Raw genomic sequence first — 24397 nt, forward strand, 5'->3', positions numbered from 1 at the left:
TAATTTTGTTAATAACTTTTTAACGAAGCCTCAGTCAACAAATTGATATTCTGGATTTTCGTCTTATTTTGGCCTCTAGAATCTCTCATTAGAATTTTTCCCAGGGCTGACAGAACACTCTGTATACAACATGCTTGTTTGTTCCTCCGAGAGTTTGGAGATCCCAGTTTGAGAAACGCTGTTACAAACTAAATAATTCAAACACCATTGCTCGGTAACCCCTCCATCGATCAATATAATATTCATGAATAAATACTTCGAAGTGGCTACTTCGGCTCATTGATCATTCAATAACTGTCCAAACAAGTGCTCCGTTACACGTATTGGCGAACGAACGTCGAAACGACCGCTTCGTCTTTCGACGGTTCCAATCAAAAGTTTCGCTATTTCGAAAGGAGAAACCTGAAAGCTTCCGTGGTCCATGAGATTCCTTTTACTCGACCACGCGTTGTCTTGCGATCCGACGGTAACGGAAACGGATCGCTTTGTCGGCGACGGAGCGTACGCGGGGATCAATTCCCGGATTCGAAAGCGATACCCAAATCAGTGTGCACCCGGGAGATCGCATTGTAGAAGTTTTAAAGCTTGCAACGACGGATCTGGACGAAAGAACCGCGTTACGCGCGATCTAATATGTACACGTACACAACGAAGAGACGTTCGGAGTGAAATCATAGCGTTTGCTGTTTTTTTTCCTTTCGGTTTTTGATGCACCGCGCACGACCCCGGCTAAAAACCTCGAAACGCGTCGCGAAAAGGTACGAAGAAAACCGCGAGAGACGTTTGGAAAAAGGTAGCTGTGTTTCGTTTTCTTATCAATTTTATTGGAATTATTAACAAATGCGACGGGCGACGGTACCCCCCCGTCGCGTCCACGGATCGTTCGCTTTTTCGACCCTCGACGAATCGATTGTCCGCGTCGACGCGTTATCGTCCTCCTTATTGCTTAGATTTTCATCGGATCTATTAAAAAGTTTCGCGCGCGAGTCGTTTTGGCGGAACGAAATCCTTCGTTGTTGCGATTCCGGTGGGAGTTAATATTAATTTTGATTTCACGGGGTGATAATCGCGATTCATTGGCGAACGATCGTCGGACGGCAAATATCGATACCGTGGCTCGTCGAACTGGCAAATAACTCGCGTGACATAAGTGTTCTTCCGTGGTAAACAATTAACATGGTACACATCGCAACACTCGTTGAGACTCGCGCCCCTCGAACGACCGGCTCGACGTAAAAGCGCAAGTCGTCCATTTTCTCGTTCGTGTTTTAGCCGGGGTGCTATTTACATAGCTAACGTTTCAATTATAACATAGTCGAAAGTTTTCTTTGATTCAGTTCTATAGTTAAGACATCGTAACACCGGCGAACACCGTCGACACGTTCCCCCGTCATCCCTAACTCTCTTTCTCCCGATCGTGTCGTACGAGCGTGTCTGGAAACGAGCATCGAGGGAACGTTCGACGTTTCGCGTCTTAGTATCTGCGTTTTCAGAGCACCTCCGGGCACCTTAACCCTTTAATTATCCTGTTATATCAAAACGACACGATAAATTACCGTCGCGCATCTAATGGTATTTGTAACCCCGAACCGGAGCGCCCTCTTACGATTTATTTATTAGAAGAGCCTTACAGATTAGTAAAACACGAAGTCTAGAGTAAAAAATAGAGTAGAAGCTGAGACTTTCTAGACACCGATTTGCGTATGGATTTCTTTTTAAAGGGTTAACGTTCACCATCCAGAAATCTCAGGATTTCGCCTGTATGCTCGCGCCAGCATCACTTTCGAGTGTAGCCGGTAGCAATTTTTTTACATGCTTCTCTCTCCCTCTATCTCTCGCTCTCTCTTTCTCTCTATCCTTGTCTATTTTTTCGAACGATAAGTTGCCAATTTTACCGTACAGCGGTTTACAGTAAGCGGTTAGTCGAGCTGTTTGTTTCGTTATAGTAGCTGTGCTTACGATATTAAATTATCGCGCTATAATCCGATTTATTAACCGCTTAACGCTCTGACTCGCGCGTACTCGAACGCACGCGAGTTGCATTTTTTAACTGTCACGAGCTAAGCCGGACATTTGAAAGTATAACCGATACAGAACCATAAATAAGCTAGGTAAAATATTGTTAACTGTCGTGAACGTTAAGCGATCAAACGAGAAAAAAACAGTAGTAGAAAGAACAGATTATCAGCTAAAATATCATCGAAATTAATTAAATTATTACAATTATCTTAAATAAGTCTTTTACTTTTGACGTTAAAATACGTTTTCTCGCGTCCCGAACGGTATCAAGATCGTTTTTCTCTTTCATCTGTAACGTTTTCTTTTATTTGTCGTTCCGTGGCATTCGAATTTCGTCCGACGAATTTCTTTCCCGTACTGTCAAGAACAAAGGAGTTATTTAAGATGTTCAGTCATAGTATCTTACCCTGCATAATCGTTTATTGCAGTATTATGGATGTGATTACGAGAACATACTCGACTGTCAAGTTCTTAGATACCTAAGTGTCACAGACAATTATCACTCGGAGAGCAACGACAACGAAAATATTTTACTTAAGATTAATCATAAAGATTTACGTAATTATACGATAGAAAAAAATGTATTTGATCGAAGTGGATGAAAAGCAATTAACATTAAATATATCCACCATATAAGTACAACCACAAGAAAAATTAATGGATCTACCATAAATGTTTGTTATTTACGACGCGTCGAGAGTCAAAGCGTCAGCTTTTCTGTGGGTTTTTGACGTACGAGATTCTCTTATTTTACGTCTCTTTCGCTTTCATTTGCAAACGAACAGGTTCGTTTCTATTCTCCGATATTTTCGTTTCCAATAATTCCGCGATACACAAAAGTCACGGTTCGCTTGTGCGATGCGTCGATTCGAACGAGCTCCCTTTCTGTAGACATCACCATGTCTTAAATACGTGAGAAAATCCCGCTGGTCGTAAAATTCAGACCACCGATACCAAGTCCGAGAGTAAGAACCCGGCAGGGGAATGTTTTGATGTTAATGGCGAATGTTCTCCCCGTAACCTCGTAAGTCAAGAACGCCGACGAAAGCAAAAGATCGCGAGGGAATACATTTTCTCACTGTTGAAACACGCGTCGTGTAAATCGAGGACAGGATCCCTCGGAAGTTTTCAAATTTGGTCGTCGATGCATCTGCTTCTGAGAAGATTCCAAATTTTCGAGACGGACTCGCGTGCAAATCGACGAAATCCCCGTGATTTGTCGTGAATTTATTATCGATATAGACACGCTGGCAAAGTAACTCGAATCAAATCGAAATGCTCGAGGGGCCCAACGTGTCACTGTATTTAAAAAATAAAAAATTTCCACACCCATGTTCACCGGAACGTCTGTCCCCGAATATCGCCTGTAAATTTCATGGCAAAAACTGTTATTTGTATAGAAGTATTTTTTTTTTGTATATCGTTGAGTAATAATTGAGACGTTTCTTTAACTTGATTTTTATAATCTTCCTCGATGCATTCGCGTAATATTGTACGTGTTTGCACCGAGTAGTACAAATATTAGCGCTATGTAAACGTTGTACGAGGTGTGTAAGTGCCACTATTAAAATAGGGCGACTCGAGACACGTCATACAGGGTGTTTCACAAACTGAGACAGCTTACCAGGATATTAACACTAGGACTACGATCTTCAATAAATTAATTTGTCCAAAATTAACTGATCCAACAGACTTTGACTTACGTCCAGTAAAAATTTGAGCAGAGTCGACGTCTTCGTATAAGTAATGATTTTAAGACGCAAACCTTTAAGAAAACAATCGTTTCTGTTATACCTTCGAACTAGGCTAGATCGTTTGGATTAAAAAAGAATTAACGCACGAAACATGAATTTATTAATTTATCGAAGATACGGCCACGTTTTATGAAACGCCTTGTACGAGAGTCGTAGTTCCACGGCGCTCTCAACTGCGCTCCAGGAACGCTTAATTCGCTATAGAATGCCGGGGTATAAATGAACTGCGCGGTTTTATTTATAGCACCGCTTTCTCTCCGCCCATGGAAAATCGTTTTCGCGAAGTTTTCGCCTCCTTGTATCGCGTTCCGTTCCTTGATTCCCGTTCGAGTGAGAAACCGGGGCGAGTTTTAAATTAGATTTTCAGTATGAAGGAACCCGCGGTCGAGTGGAATTCACGGAACGACACCGCCGCTAGTTGACCTTTAACAGAATTCTTTAGCGGGCTGCCCCGTAACGAGAAACTTCTTTCCACGTAGCCTGGCCCTTTTGTGCGGTTTCGCGGTGCCGCGGATCGGTTTTCGCGAACGACAATGGGACCGAATACCATGAAAAACCATCGTTAATGTTTCATCGACGCTCAAAGCGAAATGCAATCCCGTTCAATCGAAACACCTGTGCTCATTAAATTTTACGTTTGACCCACATTTCGCTGCTCGATCAATAAATCATTCTCAGAAGCGACGCTCCCGCTCGTACTTCGAAATCGATCTCGACCGAGGGTAACGATCAGAGGCTATGATCGCGTACGTGTATTAACGTACACGTGAACACGTGTCACGTGCAGCCGTGAAAATCATCGCGAGGAACGTGTCCAAGCGACAGCGCCTCTTGCTTCGCGCGTATTTACGATCCGGCTCGTTTCGATAAGCATTTCCTACACCAAACGTAAAATTTTCTCTTTTCGATATTACATACACCGAAGTTTTTCGTATCCAGCTGATCTTCGAGAGACAAATCATGACGTGAAATATACAAAATCCAGGGAAAAATTGTACATTAAAAAATACTTCTGATTTAACGTGCCTTGAAACGCGCTCGATCTTAAATACACGCGAAACAACGAGCGGTAGTTACGACACGCGTATTCGTGTATCAACCCTCTATAACCCAAAACATTTCTATCCATCGATCGGGGAATATAAAGATGAATTTCACTTCGTAAATATTTCGTTGTAAGAAGGGTTTGCGACTCTCGAGTCACAATGGAGTACAACGCTGGCACGTACGTACGCGTACTCGTATATTCTCAAATTCTTAAGACATTGTAAATTTTAATTTTTCACTCGTATGAAAACTGTGTGTTTAGGAGTTAAATAGAACAATTTGTATCTTTGGTACGTTAGCGAAAGAAAAAATTCAAACTTACACAGAGGGGACAGCAATTGTTCTAAACGTATAATTTGAATATACATGTATCGTAGGTTGAATCGTCGGCTGTATATAAATTTCAAGCAGCAGTCGAATTAGTAAATAAATTTCTATTAAACCTTTGAATTCACTTTCGTAAAGATTTTATTTTAGGAATGTTCTCGGCACTCTTTTCTACACAGTCTTCTTTTGTCGTCTCGTACATCTTTCAGTGGTCTCGCGGTGCTCGATATTTAATCAATGCGACACGAAAGTCACGTTAGCTATATTATACAAAAATACTAATAAAAGCGCGACAAAAATCGTATAACGCACGAAAAGCTGCATCTTCTTGCGCGTAACATTTCCGTATAACAATTTCTTTTTCTGTTTAAAGGGCGAAGAAGATAACATCATCTAGTTACATACGCATCGAATAAGCACAGTCAGACGTAGATTACAATCATCCAATATGACGCGAGTTATTCTAACTAATAATTTTTATAAACAGGTTCTTTGGTAGCTATTACTTTATGGTGCAGAGCTGCGAGAGCACGAACTCGTACTTAACCCACGGACGATCGTTGATTCATTGATAATCCTATATCAAGAATTCACTTGCTTTAGCAAATTAAAAACACAAAGCTAAATTACGAATTATTCATTGCCACGAATCGCTAAGTTCTAATAACTATTCTTACTCCGAAGTGTTTGTACTATTATTTTCTCGAACGATGATCCAACTAATGAACGAGAAACGATTCACAGATAGTTCGTATTGTGAATAAAATCGCGTGGTCGTCCAAGGGTTAACGAATAGGTGGTTGCGTGACCTCGTAGTGGTGGTTATAGAGGGTCGATACGCCGTTGCAACTTCCGCTTTCACGCGTTTTCTTTAAACGTTCGGCGATAGAAAAGAGAGAGAGAGAAATAGAGAGAGAAAGAGGAACGGGGACCGATCGCGTCGTCGAGTGGAGGAGGAAGCGCGTTAAAAAAAGCGTGAGACCCCGCGATCGGATCCTCATCGACGAATTTTCATCGGCGTTCTACGGGCGCGCGGATCGACGCGGCGTCGCATTCGTAGAGGCATCTCCGTTAATTGACCTAGTGTTCTCATTTTTTTTTTTTATCTTATTATTTTTTTTTATTTTTGCTTGTTTTATTTTCCCGTTGTTTTTCGGTTGTGTCATCAGCTTCACCGTTTTCACACGATCGACTCGGCTCGCCGTAACGAAACCCCACCCGCACCCGTTCCAATCGAGCGACCAGCGATCGGAGTAAACTGCTCGTCCCCCGTACTCGCGACTCGTTACGACACTTATTGAGCGTGATCTTACGACGTAGATAGGCAACGGTTAGTTTCGCGAACGCTCGCGCGAGAGAGATCGCGTGCGTCCCCGTCGGTTCGACGAGGAAGAGACAAAAGCAAAAAAAAAAAAAAAAAAATGGAAAGAAGAAGAGAAGGCGTTGTCGCGCGAAAAGCAAGATCGTAGACGACGCCGAAGCGCGTCAGCGTACCCGAAGTCGTTCTTCGACAGCTCCGTCGACGGTTTATTCGCGCCAGAGACTCGTAACGCGCGACGCGCCCAGGCTGAGCTTCGATTCTTTCTTTCGTCCGTTCGCTAAGCCGATCAATCGGCGTTCCTTCTCGTTTATTTTTTTCCTTCCGTTAGTAATACTCTTTAATAATAGACTGTAGACGTGTGTATGCGCGCGCGCGTGTGTATATATAATCGACTATATTTAACTTGAAATCGTATAGAAAAGGGAATGCTCTTACATATATACGTTTACGTGATTTCGAATACTTAAAGAAGCGAGCAACGTGCCTTTATCACCGGGCAAGACTCATCCGTGTACCATTCTTTTTTTTTTGTTTTTTTTTTAGTTTCGTGTTCTCCTCCGTTTCGGTTGTTTCGCGCGACGAGGCTCGATAAAATCGGTGTACGAACTCGTCTAAATAGAATTCAAGAACGAACGTTAAAATTTAGTCTTTCAAGTCTCGGTTTTATTATCAGTAGCGTGTTCGATAATCTCGTTGATAGGGAGATGCGTTTTATTGTACTCGATCGACTAGGAACGCGCGTACCTCGAGGCTCGAAAAATGTCTTATCCGAAACTAGACAACTCGGCGCGTAAATGGCGGGGAACGTTCGAAGCGTCTAAAGTATGCTGATGCCGTAAGCCGCGAATTGAAGAACTCTTCCGAGCCGGATAGTTCCCGCGATGAGCAACCGTTTGGATCGTTATTCGCTTCGAAAATATTACCTCCCGTTCTGAACGCGACGACGTTCTTTCAATGGCCGTCGAACGATCGTGGCGGTTTTTCGGAACAAAGAATCTCAGTCTCAGCCCTCGAAGAAGACTCCGAGTGAACGGCGGCGGATGCAAGAACGACCTCGAACCGCGATAGAAAGCGATGCTCTAGGAATGAGGCGCGTGTAGAACGCTCGCGCGCAAAGAAAAGCGTCTCCCTCTTGTTCACGTAGGCGTTTGGCTTTTAATCGTCGTCGTCGAGGCCGAGCAGCTCCGGCGGAAGTCGTCTGTGCCGGCAGCACAACGTCAGACAGAGGACGCGAGCCGCCAACCGAAACTGGGGGCTCAGGGTTCCGAGGACCACCGCTTTCCAGAAACTGTTCGTCACCCCCAGCCACACCACCGCAAAGTGCAGAAACGGTACCTGAAGCGTCAAAAAACGACAAGTGAATCCTTTACGTGCCACGCGAAATCTACGCGGGACAATTAGTTCCATTATTCTACTCTACTTCGTCTACTTCCGGCTATACTGTACCGTTTGGTCTCACGTAAAACACCCAGACTTTTATTTAATACAACTTTCGATAAATAAGCTTCGCTTGTAATATTTAAATGAACATCTTTTGATATTAAAATTTCCTCAAAAATCAATTCAATAGATTTTTGCTCATAAAATAAATAAATATTGAAAATGATATTGAAATTAACTCTATAAATGTATCTTAAAACGTGTGCTTTGTTTGTGCATTCAAATAATAATGAACATCTTTTGATATTCAAAAATCGAGTTCAGAAATTGTAAATTACAAGTTCCAGTATCAATGAATTTTTACTCATATAACAAATAAATATTTAAAGTAACATTGGAATTAACTCGAGCTTCTGTCTTAAAATTCAAACAAGGGAACCAACTAAAGTGGATTTAAATACTATCCACCATCTTCGCTGAATTTTCAAAGTCGTAAAAAGTGATACCAAAAACGCGTTTTATATTTTAAATTCAGTAACACCCAAAATGTCTGAGAAATAAAGATTTTACTTTACAAATAATTAACTAATGCGAGGAGTGATGCAATTTCGTCGAGTGTGTAAATCGTTGAAAGAGTTTGATAACGAGAAACCAAGTGTAAGAAATTTTCTCAGTGGATGCACGTGGTTTTGAAAGTCTAATGAATTGCTTCGAATAATTGAACTGAAACCTGAACTCGATGAGCCTGATGTTTCGATTCGTGGATAAATTACGTTCGTTGTTTAGTTCGAACGAAACAATGGGAGGCTAAATTGGTAGGTGGACGGGATTTTCGACTACAAAAGCGAATTAGCCAATCAGAGTTGAAAGCAATCTTCGCTCGCAGCTGACTAGACGCCACGAATACCTGTACTATGGCCACAGAGACAGAGCAGGGAAAGCTCCTTAAGCTCCGGAGCTTATGTTGGACAGCCCGAACTATACTATAGCGTGCTACCTGTTCTGCCAGAGCTCGTAGTACATGTATTTGGAAGCTTTCTTAGACAACACAAGGCACAGGTTACCTGTACTATCTTCTAATTTACCTACGATTTGAAGCTATTTCTACGAGGAATTATTTAATATTTAATGTATCATTTATATATAAGTTCTCTGACCGGTCTACGACGAAACGAAAAATCTTTCTTTCTCTCTTCAACTTTCCCAGTTTGTTCAGCTTTGTTGATAAGACACTTGAGGGACACGATACAACAGGAGTCCGTGGCAAGAATCCCAAAACAAACAACTACGTCCTCGATAATACCCAGGTAATTCTCGAGGCATAACAGTGCCTCGTCAGAAACTATCGCGTAAACATCAACGTATTACAATCTCAAACGAATAAATTTCAGTTGCAGAAAGCATTAATTTTTGAACGATTCTTCAACGCGTTCTCGAACTTAGTTTTGCAACGTTGCTAAAATTCACTAATCCTCCTATACAAATTTATGTCCCTCAACATCTTAACTCGAGAATGAACTTTCCTGACCCCATAGTGGTGAATCCCGTCACCCATAAAATTCACAAATCCTATCCAAATTTATTTTCCTCGACATCTTAACTTGAGAATGAACTTTCCTGACCCCATAGTGGTGAATCCCGTCACCCATAAAATTCACAGATCCTATCCAAATTTATTTTCCTCAAGGTGTTAACTTGAGAATGAATTTTTCCAGTTCCACAGTGGCGAATTACCCATACGCGAGTTACGTGTTCAGTGAAAGTGTTTAAAATTCATATAGTCAGAGTTTTCTGATTCTACGTTCCCAACGAAGCTCTACAAAGTTCTCTACGTGGTCGTTTAGTAGTAAACTATCGGTTCGGTTTACCTGAGGCGGTCCGTTAACGACAGCGTATATCTGGAGACCCGCGTACGGTGCCCAGGAGACCCAGAAAGTCATCACCAGGACAAAAGACATGATGTGACTCGGATTGCTCAAGTTTTCCGAGAGCGCAGTGGCGTACTCCTTGTCGTGGATCAGCACGCCGGACCTCAGCCGTCTCATCATCGTGAAGATGTAGCAGTAAGTGTAGACGATGGTGATGACCGACGGGCCTAGAACGAGGATCGACAGGGTGATGGTGTACGCGGCCATGTTTCCCCAGTCCAGCATACAGATGAACGCCTCCCGGTCGAAAATGGGCTTTTGGAAACCGAGCAGAGGCGGGCAACACATCATCGCCACGCTGATCCACGTGAAGACCATCCAGCATTGGCAACGGGTCTTCGTTTGCACGGTCTCGTATCGCAATGGTTTTCTGCGGGCCGGAATCATTCGATTACTCGACGGCGAAACCAGCTTCTTTCGCTCGAAAGATTAAGCGGTTCGTAAAAGCGCAACGCGGGATTGAACGTTTCGCATCGATCCTCCGGTAAGTACTCTGGATCGTTAGAGAGTCATAATACACGTATAGTGAGCCATAAGATGTCGTTGTTACGCGAAATGAACAAAGTGATTTTATGGGCAGGTCGTATATAGATGTCTGGGATGTCTATAATCTCGAAAACCACTAGCCTTTCATTCTCGTTTGGATCTATATGTGCCATTGCTATGGGAATATTATTACCGCGATACATGATCGATGCGAGCGTTAGGTTGTTATAAAGACCAACGGCAAAAGCAGGGGCGTTAAAAATTTTTTTCAGAAGAGCTGATTTATATTTACTTGCGTATCAATGTTTCTGTTATTTTATGTAAATATTATGCTCGAGATATATTATACGTATCGTACAAGGGGATCTTTAGAAGTGAAATTCTGTATGACTTAATTGAGAGAAAATAAAACTGAATTGTGAGATTTTTTATTTTTGCGGTTCATAGTATATCTGATTCAAATTACACATTTTGCAGGTCGGAAAAGAAATTTCGAATTTGTTTTCATAGATAAACCGGTTAAATTATCAACGTAAACGACTCGAACGCGGACCAATCGTGGGTAATAACTGGTATTGAATCAATTTTGAACCGTGCACGCGGACTTATAGACTCGTAATGGGGGAGAACGAAGTCACGTGACGCTGATAAAAAATTCCAATCGGACACGGGCATACCTGATGGCCAAGTAACGATCCACTGAGATCCACATGAAGGTGTAGACGGATACCGCCCAGAGAGTAACCTCCAAATAACCAATGAGACGACACACGATGTCCCCATAGACCCATCTTCGTACCAGCGCCGGATACACCGAGAGCGGAACCACCAGCAGACCGCAAAGAAGGTCCGCCGATGCGAGAGACAGCAAGTAATAGTTTATCACCTCGGAGGGACCTGCACGGTGCAACAGTAATTTGTATTTATCGCGAATTGCTGCTTAGAACGCCTGCATAAACGAACGTTGGCATTTCGCGTCTTAATTTTGCACCGTTCTATAGCCACAGGGTTATCGAAACGTTCTAAATCAGTGGTTTCCAAGCTTTTCGGAAGCCATCTTAAAAAAGAGGAGGCGATGACACAAGAAAAATATATTCCAATAATTGGCAAACTTCCTCGAGCAACCTCTGTTTTAGAAAACACTGTTTTAAATCGAGAAAATTTACTACTACAGTCCCTGCTAATTCGGTCGTAAATTTTCTTAATATATATATTTATTCTCCAAATAGACACAAGAAAGCAAACTGTACGTAAAGGACACGTACCAAGCAGGGTGAAGGGATGTTTTAAAATTTACCCCCAAATTATATACAACGTATACACGACAAATAACACGTTTTCAAATCTAAATATGCAAAGTAACACGCTTTTACGTAATCTAGGCAGATAGTAAACTTTTATTTAGGTTTCGTTTCTCTATTTTCATTCTTCGATAATACGCATTTGCGCAAGCATCCGCAGTTTAGCTGTAACGCGCGGAGCTACTTTCGATTCGATCTCGAAGTTGACTACTTTCTACCGTTAGTTGCAGGGAAAGATTGGTGTTATTAGGCGGTACTTACCACGGAAATTAAGGTAGGTGGCGATGATGAGGAGATTCGAGAGGATGATGGCGACACCGACCACGAAGATGAGGCCCGCCTGCATGAGAGCCTCCAGCGAGGGCTCCTCCATGCCGCCACCCTTTCGAGCTGCATCCCCCCCACCCGCCCTTAGGTGCTGTTGCCCGTCACCCCCCCCTTTCAAGACCTTCTAACAGCCAGGTGCTAGGCCCTCCTTGGTAGCTTGCACCTGATCCGCCTTCGCCTCCTGGACTTATTGCCTTCCTCGGTACCTGTCCTGCCGGAGGCTGTCAATCCTCCGCCGCCAACGACAAACTTTCCCAAGATCTTATGCGGACGTACCTTCGATAACGAGGTCGTAACTTTGAGGATCTTGATGGAAGATCGATACAGCTATATCGCTGTAAGCAGAGAGCAGAAACAACGATGTCTCGTTTAGTTTATGGACGTATCACGAAGCGATGATCTTGGCTGGGAACAACCGCTGCGGGGACGACGATCGCGAAATAGCCGACGCTAAGAACAAAAGTCATCGATGAGGAGGAAAATGAAAATGGCCAATGGCGGAGGGAATGAAAGTGGTGAACAAGGAACGGAGTAACTTCGTGAAGAGAAGTCTTACAATAATCTTACTGCGGTGGTCATTTTGAAGATGGAACCCTCTACTCTCACGTCTCTAAATTGAATCTTTTCGATGAGTTGTTTGCACTAGATAGCAAACGAGAAAGGTAAACTTTACTTAAAAAATTGTTCAAATTTGAAGTATTCCCTTTACAACAGTCTCTATAAAACTTTATCAATTTTACTTTATCGAGTTTTTTATGAGGCACACTATTGGTACATTGTTAGACCTCTGATGCGTGTTATATTTAATGCCGCAATTTAGTTGGCTTCAAAGCGACATTTTCCTTGATCTCTTAAACTTTATATAAGTGGAACTTGCGACGATATTGCCGTGTGTTATGTAGGAATGCTTGCTAACAATTATTTTTGGTTACTTAGATGTTACAATGGATATAAAATTGAACATACACGTACATATCAGTGTTCCTAAAGAGGTAAACATACTCGATTAAAAGAGATAACCAGAATGTCGCGTCGTAGAGTGTAATTTTAAAATGAATTTAAAATAATGTCGCGTTTTTAACTAAAAACTATAGTTCGAACATGATTATAACTATGCAATTAAGCTCGCAAATTAAAAAATCCTATAATGGAGACATTCAGCAAGAAAAGAGAATTGACGATGAGATTAATCGATGACGATAAAAGTTCTCTCTAGTCTTCGATAATCCTTCATCCATATTCTAACGATCCATCAATAATTCTGCGATCAAAGGGATCCTCCTTCAACAGGAACAAGCAGAAACAGTATACATTACATACTATCGTGTGTTCAGGTACGGCATTAACTCTAAAAATACGAGCTCTCAAGAACCACTGCGAGACATCAATCTGTTCATTATTTAAACCATTATATTCCAGGAATATTCTGGTCCAGAGGATCAAAAATATAAATTTCGGGATTATCGTGCTTTTTCAATGTTTAAAAAGCAGTAAAATTGTCAAAGATATAATGATGCTATATGATAGTTGGTACATGATAGAAAGAAGAAAGAACACGTACGCTATACACAATAATAGATCACACAATTATGAGATCGTAGAATTACTGTTTTCATTTAATCAAATGACAAAAATGAAAAGGTCGTGCACGCGAATCCTCGGTAAAAATATTGCAGAAATAGAGAGACGAAAATATAATTGCACATTGTTATAAACGGTACAGTGAAACGTATGCTTTCGGTGTACGAAGGATCGTTAAAACCAGAACAGAAATGTGTTAAAATTTACGTAAATGCGATCGAAGCAGTGCAACTGCTAGCGGTACAACGTGTACCAAGCGTGCATCGATGTGTGTTTCCAGTTTGTGTGTGAAATCGCGCGGACAGCGGACTGGAATTTAAACAGCGCGCTCCGGAAGTCGAACTCGTAAAAATAGCTTCTATACCTATTGCATGCGTGAACTTTGAGCAAAATTAAATACCATACGTTTGAAAAGTTGCGTCCAACACTGGAACTATCGAAGTGGTCGAAATGGCTCGTTCGTAATTTCTAATAAAAGTTGGAAAAAATTTACTCGACTGGATTTTTCAGAATTTACTATAGTTCTCTGTAAGGGAATGAATTCCATTGCATTATACATTTCCTCGAGTATCTATCGCTTTTAATCGCATTCGTACAAACAAATACACCATAATCGTCGGTAGTTATAGCGGGTTAGTTAAACGAGACGCGAATAAATATACGTACAAAACCTGAATGGTTCGCGTTCAATAGCATTTCCTTTATTTATTCGGCAAGGCATCTTTTAAACGACTGTTTCGATTCGAATCGGTATAAATGCAGACATTATTCATCCCCTTGTATTTCGCTCGACACGACATTTACGACGAGAAGTTTCACGCACGACACTCGTCGGACAGGATCGTCGTATTTCAGGGGCGTGAGAATTGAATCCTGGAGTGTAGATTGTTTGGGTAACGCTATGGGTGTGTGCATCGTGTCGTTCAACGTCGATGAAAACGACCGCGACCCTGTTGACCATAGTCTTTCCCTTTTTATAAACATTCTTACAAAAGCCACGTAGCTCTACTCTCGGCCAGTCGAAACTCGCATGGTCAGTACACGCGTCCTCCATCTAGCTATCGACCGCCATTCATAATTCAGCTGAGTCGATCCTGAATGGAGGGCTATATTATGTAGCATCGCGTTGGTCGTGTATCATCGTGCTCGCCAAATTAAAGTGGAACTCCTGTATTTTAAGCAACGAAATTGACCGAAAGAGGATATTAATGTTTATTCTAATTTGATCCTTTGCAGATATAGTTCCATCTCTTTTGAGCTCCAACTATTGTGCATTTTTTTTTTTTAAACGATATTCAAGAAAATGGAATATTTTTGAAATAATTTCGAACAGAATTAGTAAAAAATTTTGCAAACGTAAAATATTTGATATATTTATCTAAAACGTCGTATATATTTTAGTATCTATAGTTGGAAGAAAATTACGTCGGTAGATCGCAATTAAAACCTTTTAAGGCAATTATGTGATATGTTATGTGGGGGGAGAGAGTTCGTCACTCGTAACACGTTTAGCCTCAATTCTCATACAACACGTTAAACCTTGCAAACGTGTTACGAGGGACGAGCTGTTTCCCTACGCATTTTACAATTCTTTCAAAACATTTCGAAGGGTTTGAAAAAGTTTTTCATATTTAACTTTAAAGAAATGATGGATTATACATTTTCAGTGGCATTATACACGATTTATAATTGTTCCAATTCTTATAAACCCGACTAAAAAATACGCGGAGCTTACGAGAAACACGTTATGTCCATTGTTCCAAGAAGTTTTGTTACACGTTCACCCTACAATTCACCTCTGGGTCACCTTATTGTAGGTCGTTGAATTCGATATTTTATCAGCCACGGACACAGGATTAAAGAGATTCAAGTTTTGATATTTCATTAGTAAAATCGCGTAGATCGTTCAATCGTATCTGCGATTCTCAAACCCAAGGTAAACGTCATTAAAACCCCGCTCTTGGCGGTGCTTAAGCGACAATCGTTAAATCTCGTCTCGTATTAGCAGCGCGTGCACACGGAAAACTGTATGCGTGAAAGACCCGCCTCTCGACGAGTCAATCGTTCTCGAGCACCACCTTACAGGACACGAAACGATCCCACGACACAGTCAATCAAATCGTAGTAGAACTAACGGTCCCGCGTTACATAATGTTCCGTAACGTTTACGAGTCTCGTAAAGCGGGTAGCCCGTGTCCCGTAAACCTCCCTTGTACCACCGACGAAAGTTGATATGTATTCGGATAGATTACAGCTCGGACTGTGTCCGGGTTATCGCGCTTTCTATCGGATTGGCTTTCACCGAGTACCTGGGGTGATCTAGAATCAACCCTAAACGTGTAAATCGTTCTTGTTCTCGTGGCTAACGTCGTGTACGCCCAGTCACGCTTTACCGTCCACCCTAAGAGACCCGTTTTCGTTCGGAAACTCTTATTCCGGAACGTGCTCACACGGTCGAGAAAGAGACAGTCGTATTGTACTTTCGAATCACTTGTATCGTTAACCCAATTTGTCCCCGATCATACGTTACAAGTTTTGTCAGCCGCAAATGGGGATAATTTCTTGTAATAGGAACGATACAGTCCGGGCCACGATATAGCGAGGTCGTAAACTAAACTCTCGAGGGTTGGGACTGCGTTTTTGTGCCCGTAATTGCACTACCCTTTTCATTCTCTACATGCATATATTATAAGCAGGTAAATTAAGATATCAAAGACTCGAATAAGACCTTTACCTGTTACGATACTTCTAAAAATGGCGACACTAGATAAAACATTTCTTCGTACTAAGGCCCTTGGTTGCTCGTATTTCTGTCAATTCGCTTGTTTCGGGAGCTGAAACGTGTAAACTTTGACACCTACCCGAGTTTACGATCCCGCTATATCGTGGCCCGGACTATAACAGAATTAAACGGACTTAAATGTGTAATATAGCGTTGTATGAAATTGCAAATGAGTAATAAAATTATTAAGACATTTACATCGATGTCTGTTTACTTTTGGATAAATTCGTACACTTGTAAATTATGAGGGAACATTGAGTAGGCCGTAGGGACACTTTCATAAGATTGGCTGTACAGTGATTGTGTTTAAGCACGCGCATATTAAACAGTTATGGCTCGTGCTAAAACTCGGTAGCACACCGCTGTGTTCGAAGCACTATGTGCATTTGATCCGGGTAAAAAATGTTTTGCGTATCGATTGGCCTGAATAAATCGTGCGTTTATAGTTAATTCCAGGCGCGTTTATTTAATACTGTTAAATAACTTGCAGCGTCGATAGTTTTTCTAATACCTGAACATCAGCACGATCTGTTGGTGAATAAAAATTATGTAGAAAAAATTAGTACATGGTATTTCACGTTGAGAGGACTCTAAATTTATTTAGAAAAGCAGGTATGATTGATATAATTTTTTATCGTACTTGTGATGCTAATAAAAGCCTGTTTTTATTTTTGTAAAAGTAGGTTAATTGTCGAATATTTTACGTATACATTTATTAGAGAGATCGATGTGATATTTTTTTAAATGTTATCACGATGTCTGAATCGTACACAAGGTTTCTTAAATCTTACCGGTACAATTTATGAATTTATGCTTAAACTGTTCGCTATCACGCATCTAAATAGAAAAATAGCTCTTTGATCTTTGTCTGGCGCGTCTGCCCATTACTCGTTGTTTCTACTTCCAATTTCAAGTTTCACGAAAACGAAGCCTGGTGCAAACAAATTTTATTCTTTCCTTTCTACTTGTTTCGTCGTTAAGAATCGCCTTCGATTTAAAGCAATTCTCAAAAATTTGCAAATCCGACGAAATTTTATTGTTACGTTCGTTAATGTACTTTTAACACTAATATTGTCCGTTCTGTTTCGAAATATTCGCGATTATATTAATTTACATTTCAATATTCTATTCGTATGTTTTCTCAGATAAATTTGGGAATCGAGATGTAAGAACTGTTTCTTGAAAGCACTCGACGTTCTCGCGACATTAATTTGCGCAGAAATTAGTATCAAACAGGCAACATCGGATAAAATATCTCAAGTGGTAGGATTTTCACGACTCGCCCCTATATAGTATCCAAGAGTGCCTCGTTAAGCAGATCTTGGTCTGGATCGACACGCGACGCCATGCGACGGTCAAGTCTGTTACATAAAAATGCGGGGCTTAATGAAGCCCCAGCCACGTAACGATGGGATTTAGAAATTACGTTAGAATCTCTGATCTCTTCTGCAGTTTCCTCCGTTGCTTTGCGACAGCCATATCGACGGTAACGCGAACGTAACGGGTCCTTGGATCTTTTATTATTCCTGAAACGCCGAGGGTAGCGACAGAATGGTTATTCGAGGACAAGATCATACGCTACGAATCAAATCCTTTTTTTTTTTAATCAAAGTACACAATTTTTCTTAATTACAGATTAAATAAAACATATTAAAATCGTCTCCCAAGATAATGAAATTGATATGAAAAATACGCGAGGGCAATTTAATTCTTTAGGAGGGTGGTCTGGAACATGATTGTTTCAGAGTCCAATTAAGGAAAAACTTTAATTGAATCTGGGACCCGGCATAGAAAAATCGGTAACGTTTTTCACATCCTACAGGGTATAACTTTGCACGGGAAAATAGGAATAGCGTTTTCAAGAGGCGGTGTTCATAAACGAAAAAAAAAAAAGGAATGACGAGATCCTTTTCAGGTCTATAACAGGATCCTTTAAATCATGCCTTAGTCAAGTGCACGCGTACTCGACGGCTTTTCAAAGTCAATTGTCCGGAAAACGAATCCCCGCGTAAAAAGGAAAATTTATTCTGTCATTTCGACCCATTTTTTTCCCATCGTCGAGTGCTTTTTTCTCTTAGGTTATGTCACAATTTCCACGCTCGTCCGTTCTACGTTTCGAAAACGTTGAACGTTGATATTTATTAACAAGTAACAATGGTAATCGCGTATTGTTCGAATTGTTCGATGAATAATTTGAAAGCATACCCATTCTATTTATCGTAGTCGTTGTTACACAAAATGGAAACGTTTTACCAAATCTAGAAACGTTTAACACTAAGAGAATTAAACTTTACATATGTTAATTTTTCTATTGTTTTTTCCCCCCTGCTGAATTCAACCTTAAACAGGCCATTAATAATAAAAGAAAAATATTAAATTGTCCCATAAATTGTTATTTTGCACACATCCACGACCATCGATATTCCAATTATGAAATATTTATTTGGACCGTGCACGTCTTTGCAGCGACTTGCATTATTTTCTAAAAGAACATCGATTTGAAAAGATTGTTACGTTGCACCGGGCACTCGGGCGCTACGTAAAAGTAAAAGAAAAGGCAGGAGTACAAAGTATTTTCTGTACTCGCTCTTTCAGACGGTATTCAAGCCTAACGAGAATCTCATTTAAAAAGGCGCAAAAAGGAGAGAAAGGAAACGTCAACGAGAAACTCATTAAGGCAAAAGATTCACTTTTATAGAAGATACTTTACATTGTTACTCGTTACATTATATAATAGATTATTTAATTAAAAGTTTCTGAGATCGAAGATGTAACGTTACTGTGATTAAACAATTTTTACAAAGGAAACGAAACGAGGAAAAATACGTAAATCGATGGAAGTTTGTCACGGGGAATCTTGAAAATAGAAAATCAATCGTAACGTATTTGTTCCAAGTAAGTTTTAAACAAACTTTTTTTTTAAGTTCGTAACCTTTGCATGTTACCGTGTTCCGTGCAATCTGTATTGTCTAACTAATATTAAATTAAGTTGTAGTTATCGTACGTAACAGCGAAGATAATGACACGCTGTAGTTGAAATAATTGCTCTTGTTTCAGATTTACGTGGAACTGTAGCTCGACCAATCGCGCTCTGTGCAGTTACTACGTGTTATGGAAGTCGTGTAGTGTCGGAAAACCGATCGACCAGATTACAAGAAGCTGGGAAAATTACATGTGCCATTAGCGATACATTCATTCAGGGGCAAGTGTATCGACCAAACAGAAAGCGGTACCATTTACGAAGAAACAATTTTGTTGTTTCGTTGCTCGCTCAAGTTGCCCGAAAACTTCCCACTTTCCTACCGCGAGATTAACAGTCGAAAAAAAGAACAGAACATTTTCCACCCCGATATCAGAAATTGACGGAATTTTATTCGAATTACAAACGACGAACAAAAAATGTTTTTATTTGTCTAACACGAAACGTACATTTTTATTCGTTACTGAACATTTTTAGAAGAAGATTAATTCGTACGTTGTTTTTATTGCTTATTTATCACACGAACAGCATTACACCCCATTTCTGAGCGATTGGGGTAGCCAATCTAATCAAGAAGTTATTTTCTTGAAGCATCCAATCTGTTCATTCGCGTTCATGCTTCTTTTCTGCGAAGGGTAATACTCTTCTCCAATATAATTTAATCATGCGTAATGCGTTTAAAATGCCAGTAAACATCGGCAAAGCGCCAAAGCGATTCAAATTATACAAGAAATAAAACAACCCCCAAACAGCAAACCTTTGGGTGCCCATCAGTTCACCGAATCGTTACGTTTTTGCAGGAAAATCAGAATCTAAGTAACTTGAGCTGATGTTAATTTGATAGTTAAAAACTACTTTCTTTTTATCTTACAATTACATTTCAATTATTTCGAATTCGACCCGACAACTTCGAAATTTTAAACTTTAAAGTCATTTTTCTCAAAAATGGCTGGCCATAAACGTCCAGTATTTTACAGATTACATTTGGACATCGGCCCGTACAACTCTGCCAAATTTGATTCAAATTCCAGGTTGACAGGTCATGACCTCCCCTTGTTAGTGAAAAATGTAAAAAGAAAAATGGCGGTGCTTAAAAGCCACTTGCCAATGAGCTTTCGTTCGAAACATTTTCCGTCTGAAATATGGCGATGTAAGACTCACCCTAACTAGACAATTTTCTCGATATTACCTCTTGGTCAGCAAAGCCCACCATCTTTTACCATTCGACCATCTCAGAGAAAATGTTTGCCCCGCAGCCCGACAACGAGAAACGCCGAGCCGCGCAAGAAATTCATCTAAATTCGCGTTCATCCGACGTAATCAATTTCCGGCGGATTTTCATCGAGCTACAAATCATTTTCGCGCGCGTCGTTCAAGAGCGAATTAATCCACGCGGCCGGCTTTATTAAATCTTTAAATCACATTACGGCTCAGCCAGTGTCCCGCTTTCTAAATTTTGCCCTATATAGTAAAAGTGATCGCGCCCCTCCGTCACGCCGGTTTTGCACTGTGCTTCAATTAATGAGAAAAGTTCCGCTCCGCTTATCGATATTCTTCGTTCCCGTGAATGCGTCTGAAGCGCATAATTAACCGTCGAACTGCCATGCGACGAGCGCCGAACATTTTTTTCAACCGGCGAAACGAGCTAAACGGGAAACGAAAACAACGAGGAAACGAGGAACGTAGAAATGCGCATCGGATTAAAACTGCACATTCGACAATCGAGTCGTCCCTTTGTTATGCAACGGGGCAATTTGATCGTTTCAATTTCAATCTCGACGTCGAATGAAAAACGGAAAATGAATAGCGAGAAATAAACTGTTTCGAGTGCTTTCCGCGATACGTCGTTCGGGTCATATATCCACGATCAAAACGTTGAAAATGAAGATTCGTGAAACGAAAGACTTTTCGTCCGTTCTATGGTCTTAATTAGAATGGATTTCATTCCAACTTCGTTTGTATGTTAGTCGTGTCTTAATATTTTTTTAAAACTTTGGTCGAGATTTCATATAAAAAAAGAAATGCTGAAGTTACGAGGTTTTATCCGTGCTTACGTATTAAGCATGTAAAACACGCGGTCTGCGAGCCGCGCGCGGTTCGATTCATTGCATTTTGCGGCCAGTTCAACATTTTTATTATTTCTTTATTACACGAAAGTTCCTCTCTTGCATTTTACCATGATAAAGAACAACAAGATAAATCATCAATTTTTTTAAATAAGATTGAGTTTAGATTTCGTACTAAAATTTGTCGTTTGCGTTGTTTGAAATAAAGAAATTATTTTCAGCCTTGTAATATTCCTGAGACACTCTAGTATATCCACTTACTACGTTACACGCCACATGCGTCACTAGTGACTCACAGCGAGCTCATGTTGGGCAAATATACGATTTATGAATCACATGTTCAATTTACAATTTTCTCACTTTCTGTGATGCTATAATACGTTATATAATTTGCTAATTATTTCGTTTATAAACGAAGCTTTTTACTTAACGATATTTAATTTTATGGGGATACATAACGACGTATCACTGTGAATCGAAGCAGACATAATAATAACCACTTTCATCCAATCAATTCTCGTAATTAATCTCTATTTCCTTGGGATTTGATAGAACAATGATTCTTAACCACTGTATCAAGAAGCTCCATTTTCTATATTTATACAAAAATTCGTAATATATTACTTCGTTATATATTTCACAAAATTTCATGTAAGATACAGAGAATGCATTTGTTATGAATTTGTACTAAACGAAAAATAATTCGAATTTTCTTTTTACAGAGATGCCCCCCGTGTTGCCAGAGGAAGGAGATCGAGCTGAGACGATTCAAGACATTTCCCTCCCAATTTCAAATATTCAATGGTCTTCTTCTCTTTATCGAAACCTTTCGGGAAGAAGTTTAATCCAATAATTGTTTAATAATGAAATTATTCGAAAATTTATATGGTCCTCCATTATTCAGTTCATTATTTTTGAAATGCTCTAAGGGAAAGTTGATTTCCATTTACCAATTTGGTAAAATAATTCGGTTGAGTTTCAGAGTCCACTTAGGGGTTAAACAAAAATCACTCGCCACGGTCCAGGTTTCCCTCAAATCGATCTTACAATCTCCCATCTATTTATACGTCCTTAATAATTCTGACCTTTTTTTGGTTTCAAAACATTTCCCTTCCCGTTTCAAATTGATGTTGAGAATCGACCATTGAGAAAGTTTTTGTTCCCGCGAGAATAGGAAACCTCGGATGACGTTTAACGCGTTAATTTCGAATCGAACGTGCAACCGCTTTAAATAACGCGAACCTCGCTAATAGCTCGACGACGATCAGCATTGAACGGGCAACAAAAGGAGGGAATAAAAGGCGAGCGAAAAGGAACGAGGGGGGGGGGGGAGAAGGGGGGAGGGGGGAAATAGAGAAGAAACGAGGGAGCGAATGCATCGCGGGCGAGTGTTTTTTCCCGACGGAGCACTCGAATGATCGTCGAAGCAAGTGGAGGAGCCCAGAACCCGATCCGCGGTCCGCGAACGAGCCTCCGGTTGCATCCTGAGGCTGGCCTTCGTGTAACCAGCGTCGTGTCACACCGCGTATAACCGCGGCACACGGTGACGTGCACACATATCGGGCGGCCTCTCTTGTTTAGTTAACCGAATATTTGCCCAATGATGCGCATGTCGTGATAAGCTGACGGGAGCACACAGATAGGCCCGAGTCAATGTACATCCGGCGTCGGTGTACGTGTATCTGTGTGTTTTCCGCTCTCCTCGCCTCGTGACATCAATTTTCGAACGACGGTGTGCGAACGTGTGGAAGCGCGCGCGCGCGCGCCTCTGTACGTGTGCGAGCGCATATATCAAAGGAAGCCGAACGCGGGCCACACTGTAAAAGGGGGATGAAAGGGTTCGGAGCAACGAAACGAGGGAGAGAGAGAGACGTTGATGAAAGAGCAACAGCGAGGGGAAAGAACCGTCGTCAAAGGAGAGCATTGTCCATCTCGGAGGTATCCATTCACGCGTGATCAGAGACGATACAGAGGTATCGTTTTCTCGATCGAATAAAAGCTCCGTTAAACGCGAACGAGGACTACCGGACGGTTCCCGCCGTTCAATGCCACCAACCCCGTCGTGGCACGTCGCGCGCGTCGGAACCTTCGACGAGGCGCAAGGCCTCCTCGTGGCCTAGCTGCACGGCCGCGTCGTCGACGGCGAAGCTAATGAATGAAGGTCCACGCAGCATCCCTCGCGACAACGCCGGACGCTGCCATCTTTGACGTTTACTCGGGGTAAAAACGCGTGTCCGATGGTGCACGTACCTCCTCGATTTCATCCTGATCTCGTGCACCAGCTCCACCAGCGCCCCGAACGCCGCCAGTCTCCGGTCTGGGTCTCCTCGCGCCACTTTTAACCCCCCACGGTCTGGTCGGCTTACGACAGAGGGAGACAGAGAGACGGGGACGGAAGCAGCGTGGAACAGAGAGGTTCTCACGCACAGGCACGCACGCACACAATAACAAAACGAAGGATGAGAGAAGGAGATAGAGAGAAAGAGAGAGAGAGAGAGAGAGCGTGTGGATAGACGGTCCTTCCGTTACCGGGGGCGGCCTCACGACGGGCACATCTCCCGCTGCCAACGGTCCCCGACGGTTTCACGGTGACGCGCTCGTGACGCGAACGAGACGCTCGGTCAGCTCGTACGAGACGCGGCTGTCAGCACGTAGAGAGCGCATTTGCGCTCGGCCGACCCGAGCTGGGCTTTACTACTACCGTCTGAGTCCGCTTCTTTCTCTCGGCCCGGGAGCCGAGGCGTCGATACCACGACGACGCTTGCGCGCCTCCCCCGATCCACCCTTTCCCACCCGGGCATTTTCACAGCGCATTGGCTCGAAGCCTGCCGGCGCGACGCTACGGCGCCCTGCACGAACGCTCTTCCTCCTTGCCCACCCGACGTCGACGATGCCACCAGTCGATTTTAGGGAAATTCTCGAGCGTCAGCTGGGCCACCCATCGCGAATCTCGCTCTCTACGCGACGGAACGGCCGTCACGTGCTCCGGGGGATGTCGGTCAACGGGGCTGTTTGGGTGTCACGACGGCTCCTCCGCGGGACCCGCTCGACGACGCTTTCAATTGGAGGGCTCGGATGCCGCAGCTGCGTCACTCGTC

General features: G+C 41.9%; 1 protein-coding gene across 2 annotated transcripts; it reads right to left on the bottom strand.

The window, feature by feature from the left end:
• Nucleotides 1-1266: 1266 nt before the first annotated feature.
• LOC122402723 (G-protein coupled receptor 52) lies at nucleotides 1267-23988 on the bottom strand. 2 transcript variants are annotated; one of them, XM_043405743.1, is made up of 5 exons: nucleotides 23550-23988; nucleotides 11825-12225; nucleotides 10940-11159; nucleotides 9717-10146; nucleotides 1267-7803 (listed from the first exon to the last, which is right to left on the bottom strand). In XM_043405743.1, exons 2-5 carry the CDS (start codon nucleotides 11934-11936, stop codon nucleotides 7624-7626), a joined length of 942 nt encoding a protein of 313 aa, XP_043261678.1. In that variant the 5' UTR covers nucleotides 11937-12225; nucleotides 23550-23988; the 3' UTR covers nucleotides 1267-7623. The 2 variants fall into 2 exon arrangements, with proteins under 2 accessions (XP_043261678.1, XP_043261677.1); XM_043405742.1 differs by lacking the exon at nucleotides 23550-23988 and adding an exon at nucleotides 18413-18456 and having other exon boundaries at nucleotides 11825-11925.
• Nucleotides 23989-24397: the final 409 nt, after the last annotated feature.

The sequence above is a fragment of the Colletes gigas genome, unplaced genomic scaffold (genome assembly GCF_013123115.1).
Source record: "Colletes gigas isolate AHSC1104 unplaced genomic scaffold, ASM1312311v1 Colletes_gigas_Sc00039, whole genome shotgun sequence".
Taxonomy (NCBI): domain Eukaryota; kingdom Metazoa; phylum Arthropoda; class Insecta; order Hymenoptera; family Colletidae; genus Colletes; species Colletes gigas.